Source organism: Triticum aestivum, chromosome 3B (assembly GCF_018294505.1).
Source record: "Triticum aestivum cultivar Chinese Spring chromosome 3B, IWGSC CS RefSeq v2.1, whole genome shotgun sequence".
NCBI lineage: Eukaryota > Viridiplantae > Streptophyta > Magnoliopsida > Poales > Poaceae > Triticum > Triticum aestivum.
In genome coordinates, this window is record NC_057801.1 from 750,070,391 (window position 1) to 750,082,907 (window position 12,517).

The 12,517-nt window shown below is 46.8% G+C and overlaps 1 protein-coding gene across 1 annotated transcript; it reads right to left on the minus strand.

Annotated features, from left to right (window-relative positions):
- Positions 1-545: 545 nt before the first annotated feature.
- On the minus strand, positions 546-1,588 carry LOC123072181 (flowering-promoting factor 1-like protein 2). Its single transcript, XM_044495744.1, has one exon. It carries the CDS (start codon positions 1,470-1,472, stop codon positions 1,119-1,121), a length of 354 nt encoding a protein of 117 aa, XP_044351679.1. The 5' UTR covers positions 1,473-1,588; the 3' UTR covers positions 546-1,118.
- Positions 1,589-12,517: the final 10,929 nt, after the last annotated feature.

Sequence of the window (12,517 nt, forward strand, 5' to 3'; positions counted from 1 at the left end):
ACATCGAAAGTAAATGTCACTGTTTATTGAAACCTATGGAATATGGGATCAGAGGAATTTCTCAATAAAGCGTTGGAAATGCGGAATGCCCATAATGACCAAACACAGGTTAAATGATCTATTGAGGTGGATGAATCCTTAGCCCACCACCGTAAGATCTTAGTCTTGATGTCTTTGTGCTTCTCACCAATATGTATTACTCCCTCCGTCCCATAATATAAGTGTGTCTTTTACACTAGTGTAGTGTCATAAACGCTCTTATATTATGGGACGCAGGGAGTATTCCTGTATCAATGGAAAACGACATTCCAGTTGATAACAAGTGCCTATATGTACTAACAAAATCACTCCCAACAGGAGAGCTTGCGTTTGGGTTTCTTCAAACCTGCAAAAAGTTGCACCGCACAATTCTTTTGACGCACAATACTAGGAACCTAGGACCATGTCAACCTTTTATTTTTTTTCATCCGAAATTCAATTTTGCAAAATGGCGTTATCTGAAACAGGTTTACATATATGTAATTTGGTCAGAAGCTGCACGAGCATTCACAAAACAAACATTTCTTTTAGAAACACCGAATACAACACAACATAGCTGATACACCACCAGTCCACCACTAATGGCACATACTCACACAACATTAACCGGAGTCGTGGTGCTTTAAGATTGACAAAGCCATAGTAGACGTCTCGCTATCAGCGAAAACATCACCTTATACTAATAATATGCTGCCTTATGAGACACAACAACATGTGGTTTGCTCTCGGGTGCAGCAGTTGTATAACAAACAAGCTTGATCAAAAGAAGACGAGCAAGTGGCAAGTGATGCACAAGGTCCCCGCACATCGATGGCCTAATAGTACTATAGTAGACAAATTAATCAACCACAATGCACAAGCATCATGTATATCTACATATACGTCAATACACAACGTACATATACATACACACGTATATACGTGCAGGTTACGTACACACACATACACACACGTACACAAGGTGGAAAAGTTAACCAGCGGAGATCGATGACGACATGGATGCGACGGTAGCGGCCGCCGGCTTGCACGACCTAGCTGTGCTTGCTTCATCGAATGGCCGGATCAGCCAGCTAGCTCAGCTAGACGTCGATGACGCGGAAGGCGTCGCGGTTCTTGATAACGACGTCGTACATGTGGACGGAGCTGAACTGGCCGAAGTCCTTGGGGAGGGAGATGAGGTCGACGGAGGAGCGCTTGTGGAACCTGAGCATACAGTCGCCGGCGGCGCCGCCCCCGCCGGCGTAGTAGCGCTCCCAGCCAAGCGCGACGAGCTTGCGCTCCAGGGAGGCGTAGGAGGCGACCACCTCCCCCGTGGGCGTGTGCAGTAGCGCCTTGCGCCGGACCGCCCCGCCTCCCGGTGGCCCCGCCGCCGACGCGGGGTGGTTCTCCACCAGCTTCACCACCCCGTTGCGGAACACCCACACGCCAGACATGGCGCTATGTGTGATATGGTGATCGCTCGCTCGGTGGCTTGGTGGCCTGGATGTGTACTTGATTAGTGTGGTGTGTGTACTTTGGTGGTTGTTGAGGCTGGGATGTGGAAAAGGATGGGGCGTGGGAGGCTATAAATAGAGGCGGCCGGTGCATTGCCGCGAGCGGTGCACTGCATGATACGTACGTTACGTCTCGATGGCGAGAGCGCACGGGGCATGGCCCCGCCGTGTTTATTCACTCTGGGCGAGACAGTGCTCGAATACATGTACTCTGGTATTTGTTTTTTCTAGTTAAGATTTCTATCGGATAGGGATAAGATCTACCAGTAAACAATGATGAGAAGCGAACCGGTAGAACGGTTAGAAGTACAGTGGTATCTATGCCTACCAGGGTCATTTAAGTCTTAAACTTGAAGCTGGTGCTCGCATTTTTTTTTTGGAATTTATTCATCAATCACAGGAAAGAAAATTACAGTCAACACTGTGGAAGAGTCCCCTGAGCTTGACATCGACGTCCATCACCTGCCTCTGCAACACAGCAACCACCAATGGAAAAAATGAGAGATCACATGCATCCTCATCCGAACTCGACGTAGCTTCACCGCTGATTTACAGCTTTGTGGGTCTCCAAGGTGACTCACCAAAGGCGAAGTCATTGCCGTTGAACGAATTAGACTAGGGCAACACCCTGGACATGTCTGTCACGCCAACGTCGGAGGAGAAAATTATGCCTGCCTTCCACCAACCACGAACCCACTACACAATTCGTCTTCTAGATGTCATTAATACAGACCACTATCTACATCAGCTCCTTGATTATCTCCCAAGCTCCCCGTCCGCGCTGGAGCAGACGTCATCGCAACAGCGAAGCCCGAGTACACATGTCTGCCACAAGGATGACGCCGCCACCACAACATCCCCGCTTGGATAGACTAGTTCCCAATTCCATCACCAACCATAGAGTTGATCGCCTCATCGAGGGAGGAATTTGAGCTTCTTTATTCAGCGTCGTTGTCGCCGTCGAAGCCAGGACGTCGAACGACCCAAAACCTAAGGCACTAAGGCCCTAAAACCTAAAGCTACCTGATCCGCACGCACGGGATCTAGCGACCCCCCCCCCCCCCCCCCCCCCAAAAAAACCACCGATGACTGAGAGGTTGTCGACCTAGGATAGCCGCCGGAGGACGGAGCCAAAAGATTGGCCTCTCCCGACAGCGGGTAGGCTAGGGTTCTAGTCGCCTGGCACTAGAGAGGAAAACGGTTCGTGCGTGGCTTATAAGCGTTTGCGTATGTACTGCAGCCAGTGCATTGCTGCGAGCGGTGCACTGCATGATACGTGCGTTACGTCTCGATGGGGAGAGCGCATGGGCGCATGGCCCCGCCGTGTTTATCCACTCTGAGCGAGAGAGAGTGCTCGATCGAATATAAGTACTCAAGTATTTTTCTCCGGTTAAGATCTCTATCGGATAGAGATAAGTCCTACCAGTAAACAATGACGAGGAATTTCGTATACCGCACACGTGCATGTCCAAGTGGTGATGTGCCGGCGTGCACTGGCCGATCAAGAAACGGACGGCCGGCATGGAAAGGAATGCCTGCGCGATTGTACGTGCAGCATCTCATTCGCCACGGCATGTGCCAACCCTATGATGTTGGACAATAGATACTCTGCGTAGGAGGAGACCATGCATCCATCTAAGATACGTACGTGTAGTCAGCTAGTATGTACGTGTAGGCAGTAGACTATCTTAGCCATTAAGATACGTATGTGCTCTCAACGCAGATACACGCATATCAAATGTGGTAGCTATCCATTTTCGGCCGGAATCTCGAGCATGTTGGTGACGGCGACTCGTCAGCTTTCCGTTATGTGCACGCATGCATACTAGTACTACCTACTCCTACGAACGTTCTTCGATTCTTCTACGGTGCGAGGTGCAATTTGATGCACACGAGCGCGCGTATATACGGTCGGAGTATGTAAAGGAGCAGCAATAGCTCCCTGTAGCTGTAGGTATGATGTGATTCATGAGCGACGGCTGACGTGCGGCCGACTGACGGGAATCATGCCATACACACATATCATTAACTTGCGCATTTGCTTATTAAGTCGTTTGAATTTACAACTTGTGCCAGCAATATCTGGAGAGCGCAGGCCGGGATGGAGCTGGTCACGACTAGATGCGGTGTCCTGAGATGCCGAGCCGGGAGTGACCCGGAGCCGGGAACGACGCGGCTGAAGCGAGTGCAAGGTTGGTTGGTTGGTTTGGGTGTGGTGCAAGACGGGGTGCTCGACGAAGCTGGAGAAGACGACGAGGCTAGAGGAATGGCTAGGGACGCCGACTGACCCACGGTGGTGGAGCCGAGGATGACGGTGAGGTTAGGCACGTGAAGTAGGGCCTGTAGCCGCGGGTAACGGTAGCAGGTGGCCTAGCCGGGTCGGAGGGAGGTGGGAGGAAGAAGGCAAGATGATGATGATCCAACGGCTGCTAAATCGACCAACGCTATTTTCTTCAAGTCAACCTACACATAGTGTTGTGGTTTTAGTTCAAACCATATATTTGTGGTTGTGGTCTTTTCTTTTTGAATTTGTGGCTGTAGTCTTTAATTAGCTAGGTGATGTGATCGGTGAGCGACGCCTGACGGCCGACGGGAATCATGCCATGCATGCATAGTGCAAGGAGCAGTGATATCGATGGAATCCAATCCCTTGATCCACGGGCCTAGACAGCCCGTAGCTGCAGCAAAAGGCTAGGCCTGCATATGGAAGCATCCATCGATTCGCCGATCGATTGGTCGGAACGTTGCATAGAAAGAAGAGAAGAAGATATAGCTACCTAGATACGTCACGGGTGACCGCAAATAGTCTCTCTCATTCCTGAGCCTCACTGTCATTTTGAGATCGACTTTATGCTCGAGCAATTACGCGATAAGATAGCTGGACTGATTGATCGCGACGGAACCATGTGTGCGCGCATCCAAGGATTCGGAGCCCATTTGCTTGGACCGGGTTTTCGTTATCTGCTCTGCCCTCCATGCCTTGAGTGGGAATATAGTTAACTTTGAGTTAATTACACAAAAATCGTACTCCATTCATAGAACAAAGAACCGCACCCGTAACATATTTTCTTCAGAAAAATTTCAACACAAAACACCTTTGAAAACCCTATTGAACATCCGCATAACAACACCGAGAATTAGATGTTAACGTGGATGTAACTATTTCCTTGGGCTGGCGGAGCCCCGTTATGCACGGCGTTTCCAAACCTGCTTGTGTTTTGTGTATATCCAGCACTCTTGGTCTTTGCGGCAGTTCAAAATGGTAAATGAAATATCTTGTTCCGTCGCTCATTTGGCCCTGCGGAGGTGGTGGTGTGGTCTAGTTTGTAGTCAACCCTCCATCCCAGGTTCATGGATTACCTGGACTCCGCGTCCTGCAGCCTTACTCCCTCGGGATATTTCTCTGTGGCATCGGCTTACCACGTGCTCTGCCGTAGGCCGATTACTACTTGGGTCGCACCCCTTTGGAAGGCGACTCCCCCATTGAAGATCAAAATATTTGTGTGGCAATTGTTCAGGGAACGCCTTCCGTGGGGGATGGAGGTGCTCAAGAGGCATGGCCCGGGTAATGGGCTATGTCCCCTTTGTGGGGTTTCCAGAAACAGGGACTCACATCCTCTTCTCTTGCACGGTGTCTCGCGTGCTTTGGAGCTTTGTCCGGGAGAACCTCGGGCCGGATTGGGAGGCTCGGGACCTGGCAGGCTTCCTCCAGGCCCGAGTTGTTCTGACCGGGAGGAAGAGGTGGCTGTTTAGGCTAGTTTTTGCGGCATTAGCTTTGACTCTTTGGACGACACATAATAAGATGGTGATCGGGCGGATCTTCTTTCAACGGGCCTCTGGCTCCTTCTTTAGATTTCTTGCGTTCTTCCAGCATTGGCACCCGCTGGCTAGACAGTGGGACCGCGACCAACTGGGGCAGATGCTGGATGCGCTACATGGCACGCCACACCACATCGCTTCGTCGGTGCCTACTTGATGTGATGGCCACTTGGTGGTATTTTTTCTATTTTTCTTTTATGTTTTATTTGAGGCGTCCATGTGATGTGGCCCCAGAAGACTTTTTATTCTGGTATGTTGCTACTCATTGTGTGGACCGGTTGGTTGCTGTATTTATAAAGCATGGCGAAAGCTTATTTCGAGAGATATAACTATTTTCTCTGTCCTTTCACCCCCTTAGGCTTTTTAGCCACACACAGTTGCATCGTCCACCTGTATATCCAGTAGGTGTAGAAGTACTTGGGCATATTCACGGATTTAGGGGCTCTTTGGATGGCATCCAGCAACTGACTTACCTATTTTTTGGTGTTGACTCAAGGCTTCGGAATGCGTTTGGAAGGTGTCCAAATGTTCGGATCCACGCCAATATTTGGCCAACAGTTCAGTTTGGTTGCCAATCATCGGCGGAACGACTGCGACAATATCCTTCGCTAAAAAATTGGCATGCCCGTGAATTGCTGGGGGGGGGGGGGGGGGGGGTAGGATCCAAACAACCCCTTAATGCTTGTCTCCATCTTTCTACCATGTGACCAGGCAACACGCTTGCGCGCGTGTATGCACGTGTACTGGCATCTGTGCCTTTAATTCCTTGTAATTGCAGGATAGAATACTGTTAGCAAATGATGAGTGTGAGGTCCGGGCGGCCGCGGGTACTATGGATCCTCTGACTTCCAATCGGGTTTCGTTGTTTCCCGCTCATCTTACCTGAAAATGAAAATAAATTATGGTAGATTACCTTTCTCGTTTGTTTCCGTTGTACAATAGACATTTGATCTCCCTTCGATCTAACAGGATACTCTCTGCGGCTGTGGGTACTATATATGGTTCCTCTGACTTCCAATCGGGTTTCGCAATTTCCAGCTCATCTTACCTGAAAATGAAAATGAAGTATGGTAGATTACCTTTCTCGTTCGTTTTTGTCGTGCAATAGACATTTGAGCTCACTTCGATCTAAAGGGATACTCTCTGGTCTTAGGGCTTATTTGGTTGCCAGATATCCCCCTGGATCCCCATCCTTTCCCTGGGTAGCTGCCACCCGTGGAAGCCCATCCTGTGGCAACTTGGCTGTGCATTTGGTGGTTGCAGCGGAGAGGGATATCCGGCCTCATCCCCGCTAAATCCCCGGGATAAATAAAAACTACCCCTAACCCGTGGAAGAATTCCTATGCCACGCGCTCCCTCTCTCAGGCAACCGGCAATGCTAGACATACGGAAGCTCAACGGGACGTTTACAGGCAAAGCTGAGGTGGGCTGTTTCAATTGGTAATTAGATGAGGCGGGCCCCACCCTGAAAATCAGGGGGGGGAGAGATTAGTGAGGGGAGAAGAGTTGGTCTGTAAATTCTAGTAAAAGAAACCCGTATGTCTAGCATTTTTGCTCAGGCAACCGCCGGTGTGCTGGCTGAGTTAATCTCACCAGCTTCCTTCTCCCCTGCCCCCTCCCACCCCCCAACCCCGAAGTGCCAAATGGTGGTGAGACATTATCCCGTGGATTCCAAGTTGTCAAGAGAATGACTCCCATGCTATTTTTACCCTGGCAACCAAACATAGCCTTAGGGCATCTACAATGCTAGGATCTCCTTCGACCTCTCGCAGTATTTCCTTAACTGTGGACGCACCACGCACGCACGCGCACACGTTGCACGTAGTACGACCGGGCTCTGATCGCATGCAGTAGCCATTTGTACGTGCACTAGACATTTTTCTCGGTTCCGCTGTACATGCACTAGCCGTTTGAGCTCCCTTTGATCTAACGGGAGACTCTGATCTTAGCGTGCGTCAGTGCCAGCATCTCCTTCAACCTCTCGCATTATTTTCTTCACTCTGGACGTGTATGAATATGCAAATCTGGTTGGGTGTACCACGCACAAACGCACGCACGCATGTTACACGTAGTACGACCGGGCTCCGATCGATCATATGCAGTACGTACGCCTCTGCCGCTCTGGACGTGTCCGTACGTCGCCATTATCTGACGGGAGCTAGCTAGAGACGGTTGGTTTGTTGATGATCCACAGATCAGGACCACGGCAATCAGGCAGAGCATTATCGTGCTTCGTCAAGGCGCTCGTGATGAGCACGGCCAGGTCAATGACGGTGACGCGTCGCGAGTACTGGGGGAGAGATCTTGGAACCCCCTGATGTGCGGTAGCCACCTCGCCGACAGCTGTGGCTGGGGGCCGGCCCGGCCACACGAACCGTCGCGGTCGCCACTCAATGGTCCACAGTGCGTGCATGTGGTCACGGCTGAGCCTGGAGATGAGCCACGCACTGCACTGCACTGCACTGCACTGATGACTGCCCCGCAAGAAGTGGACGAGATATCCATCCATGATCCATGCATCTGCCGGCATGTACGTGTACTTCCTTCAACGGCGCACAGCGCCGGCATTGAAGCGCGCATGATTGCATGCATGCATGGGCATGGGCGTGGCCCAGCACGTCAATTCTCCCAGATCACGCAGCAGGAAGAGTTGGGTGAGAGCGAGTGAGACATCCGCGCAAGACTTTTTAGTTGCTGACGGTGCTGTTAACCTTGAAAAGTACGCGTGGGTGTTTTCGCTTCGTGACGTGGTATACGTTCTTGCGCGCGTGTGCAAAATGTTGAGGAGTGCCTGCGGTAATTAAACCCCTAACAATTTCACACACACACACACACACACACACACACACGCACACGCACACACGCACACACGCACACACACAAAATTTAAACCCCTAACGTAACGAGTCGCTGCAGCACACTAACAATGATTTCATATGTACCACTTAGATTTGGCTCGTGAAGGATGATTGAATTGTATGCCAAGATTTGGATTGGACCGTGGTCCCCTCGAGCATATAAGATAAGAGGTGCATTAATTTCTGGCCATGAAAAAGGTACTGAATAAAGCTAAGCTGTGGATATGGTCATGCCATCTAGCTAACGGAACAGTGTTTTTGGCATCAAACATTAATGAAAGACAAGCATGTAATCAAAGACACTGCATACGTTTTATTGATACTAAATCCGAAAGTGCGCGTTTTGCTTTTCGCCGTAAAGAATAGATCCTCCATGGAGTAGTCTATCGAATCTCGAATTGAAGGAAAGGCTATATAGAGAATATCGGAAAGGTTTTCCTAATTGACGAAAGATGAATGAATTCCATTTGTTGGATTACATTGCGCTAGATTTTATAAGACTGAAAAGAAGCTCGTCGAATCGTTGTGACTTTATCAGCTGTGCCCAATTCAGGATTAGAAAACATAACCATGTGACAACATTCCCGTGAAGATAAGACGTAGTGTCATATTATACGGGTGATTAGAATATATATCAAGTGGAGAGCCAACCTAGATGGTTGGATGGTTAGGAGAACGGTTGTAACCCGAGCACATTAGGGATCACACCTGATGGAGAAGGGCGGGCAATGTAATTTAACACTCTTCCTCGTGTCTAACTAAGTTGTTCCATGCCTTAGAAGTGTGATCGGTGTAGTCTATAGCTATTTTTATTTAATAGTATATTGATAGGGTCGTGAACCTGAGAACTCTTGGCTCTGTAGCATATTGAATACACTGGTCATCAACATGTGTGCATGGGCGAACATCATACACAAAACTGAAGTATAGTGAAAACTTGTAGCACTTTTTGGGATATTATTGCCAAATCATGTAGTAAAACTTTCCAATATTTTGCTATTCCTAGCATTAAGAAAAACACTACTTTAATAAGTCTCTTATTATCAATTTCCATAATAACCATGAAGAGGTACAAAAATACGAGAACATTGAACTTTTAAGAGCATACTTCATAAGAATGGATAGGAATAAAGGAGCTACAATACAATCTTCAAAATGATGAGATGCAACTTCTCGGTGTCACTATCCTCTGAAATATACTTCATCACACGACCGCACGAGCCCTCACATTTTGAATTTGAGATCTCTTGGCTCTGCAAGTGCACGGGCTAGCATTAGATAGAATGTTGAAATATAGTGAACTTGTAGCACTTTTAGGGGGTATCATTACCAAAACACATAAAAGTTTCCGAATTCTATTATTCATAGCATGCGAAAATAACAATGTTGCTTCAATAATTCTCTTATTATCAAGGTGAAGTTTCTGTGAAAATGCTCACTCAGTGAAAATCTATTTTTTTTGTCCGCCAGTGGATAGACGAGGAACGCCACAAATCGGAGGCAGGGTCCTAGCAAAGTATCCGGTGAAAATGCCCATTCAATGAAAATCTAAATCTACCATTCTTAAGAAGTTGCTCCCCACTTCTCCCTATTCTCTAGACATGCACACTGTCCACATCAGCAGATTGCCACGTCATTTTTCAGTTTTGAAAATCACCCAATCATCTCCTCTTATTACCCTGCGGTCACGGTGGTGGAAAAAAGACCTGCTTTTCCCCTCACCTGCAGCCCGCACGGCCGCCGGCCCTCCCGTAGAATCCACCCAGCTCCAGCCCAGCGTCGGTGCTCACCGCTCGAAAAAAAAACCTTCCAAAAATCCAGTCCTCTCCCCTCGAGGAAAAATACCAAATAACTTGGCATTTATGATTCCCAACGCAGACCCTCGCATCTTCCCCACGAAACATATTCAACTTTTTCTTCGTCTTCTCCAACCTTCATCAAATCCCGCTGTGTTATTTTTACAACCGAAACGGATAGGTTTTCTTCTCCCTCCATCAAATCCCACTACTTTGTCGATTCAGTTGCTCTTCCATCTGGTATTTATTTTCGCTCACATGCGCGCAATTTAGCAGGGTGTGGCAGTGAGAAGTTAATTGCACAGAAGTACCACAATTCGGGCATCACATGCAGATTGGTACCACGATTGCTAATTTTTGCGTGTCAATATCAACATCGGTCCAAGTTTTTGCAAAAAAAGGCTAAAAAGCTGATTTATACGTATTGACAGTGTATCTGACCGTTGGGGCCCGTCCGTCAGGTGCCGACGTGGCATATTTTTTGCAGAAAACCCCTTGGCTTTATATGTAATCACATAAATGCCCATTTTTTTGCAGGTAAACCGCCATTGAGAGGGATTTTTTTTTCATTCACAAGTTTTCCACGGACTTGTTCGAAAGTTTCCGGCGAATTGAACAAATAAATAACCGAAACGAAAAATCGCGCGCGAGGGAGATTCGAACCCGCGACCTGCAGGTCTGCGGCTGCGCACGCCTGCTATTGACGTGATGCAGGTGAAAGGTTTATTATACTAGCACATACACGCTGGACCGGCAGCTGGGCCAAGCAAAGCATGCAATATTTTACAAAAAAATTATTAGATGCAAAATGATCATTTTATAATAGATGAAAAATGATCATTTTTTCTTATTTTACACAGGCTGTATTAATAGAATTATCTTTGAGAAAAATATTAGTTTGGTAAACATGCAGATTACTACATGTGTTATTTTTTGACAAATAGAAATATGAACCCGAGAATGAAACTTTCATCATTTTAAAAAGGTTCAATATATAGGTGACAAATGGTTTTATAATATAAAAAAAGTTCATCATATATTTATATAAAATCATTGTATATAAAAAAATGTTCAATGTTCAGTGTGTATTTACAAAAAATATCGCAGAATAAAAAGTTCACTATAAACTTAAAAAAATGTTATGATCATTTTGCATCTATTTTTTTTACATAATGCGCGGTGAATATTTATTACAAAAATAATCAATATAAGTTAAAAAAACCTTAATATGTGTTGAACAATTTTTGTAACATATATTAAGAAAATTGTGCAACATATATTACAAAAATGATCAATTTCATTGAATGAAAAAAGATTTTTTTTGAGACATATTGAATGAAAAAAGATGAAGAAATGAAAAGAAACCTGGGCAACGAAAGAGCCCCAGCAAAACCCAAAACGAAAAAATTATTACAGGCCTCGGTTGGCCCAACCACCGGTCCAGCGTCTTCTTGTTTGTATAAAGAGGTACTGCCCGCATTTTAACGCGAGCATACCTGTGGCTTGGTGGCTAGGGCGCTCCGCCTGCGTTTGCTGGTCGCAGGTACGAAACCTGTTGACGTGCTGTTTTTCCTTTGTTTTATTTATTTATGCTGAACATATTTTTAAAATACGTTGAACAATTTTCTAAAGATATGATGAATATTTGACATAATGCAAGGTGAATTTCTTGTAATTTATGGTGAACATTTTCTTAGACATGTTCGAAACCTGTTGACATGCTGTTTTTCCTTTATTTTATTTATTTATGCCGAACATTTTTTTAAATATGTTGAACAATTTTCTAAAGATATGATGAATATTTGACATAATGCAAGATGAATTTCTTGTAATTTATGGTGAACATTTTCTTAGACATGATGGATTTTCGGAAAATATTGCAGGCTTTGCTTGGCCCAGCTGCCGGCCCAGCGTGTGTATGCTAGTATAATAAAGCTTTCGCCTGCATCACGTCAACAACGGCGCTGTGGCGTAGTGGCTAGCGCGTGCAGTCGCAGACCTGCAGGTCGCGGGTTCGAATCCCCCTCGCGCACGATTTATCGTTTCGGTTATTTATATGTTCAATTCGCCGGAAACTTTCGAACAAGTCCGTGGAAAACTTGTGAATGAAAAAAAGTCCCTCTCAATGACGGTTCTCCTGCGGAAAACTGGGCATTTATGTGATTACTATAAAGCTAAGGGGTTTTCTGCAAAAAATATGCCACGTCGGCACCTGACAGACGGGCCCCAACGGTCAGCTACACTGTCAATACGTATAAATCAGTTTTTTTTGCAAAAATTTGGATCAATGTTGATACTGACACGTAAAAATTAGCAATTGTGATATCAATCTACATGTGATTCCTGAATTGTGATACTTCTGTGCAATTAACTCGGCAGTGAGCGATGGTGAAAGGCGTTCCTCCTTGGCGATGAGGTACCCCGCCGGCCGTCCCTGCCCTGCCTCCGGCTTCCGTATCGTAGGTGCCCCAGCCATGGAAGAACAGCGCCTTGCGGAGGATGCAGCCGCGCC

What these genes read in the sequence shown, in the direction of transcription:
- LOC123072181 (XM_044495744.1), bottom strand. Translation starts at nt 1,472, where the DNA reads ATGTCTGGCGTGTGGGTGTTCCGCAACGGGGTGGTGAAGCTGGTGGAG.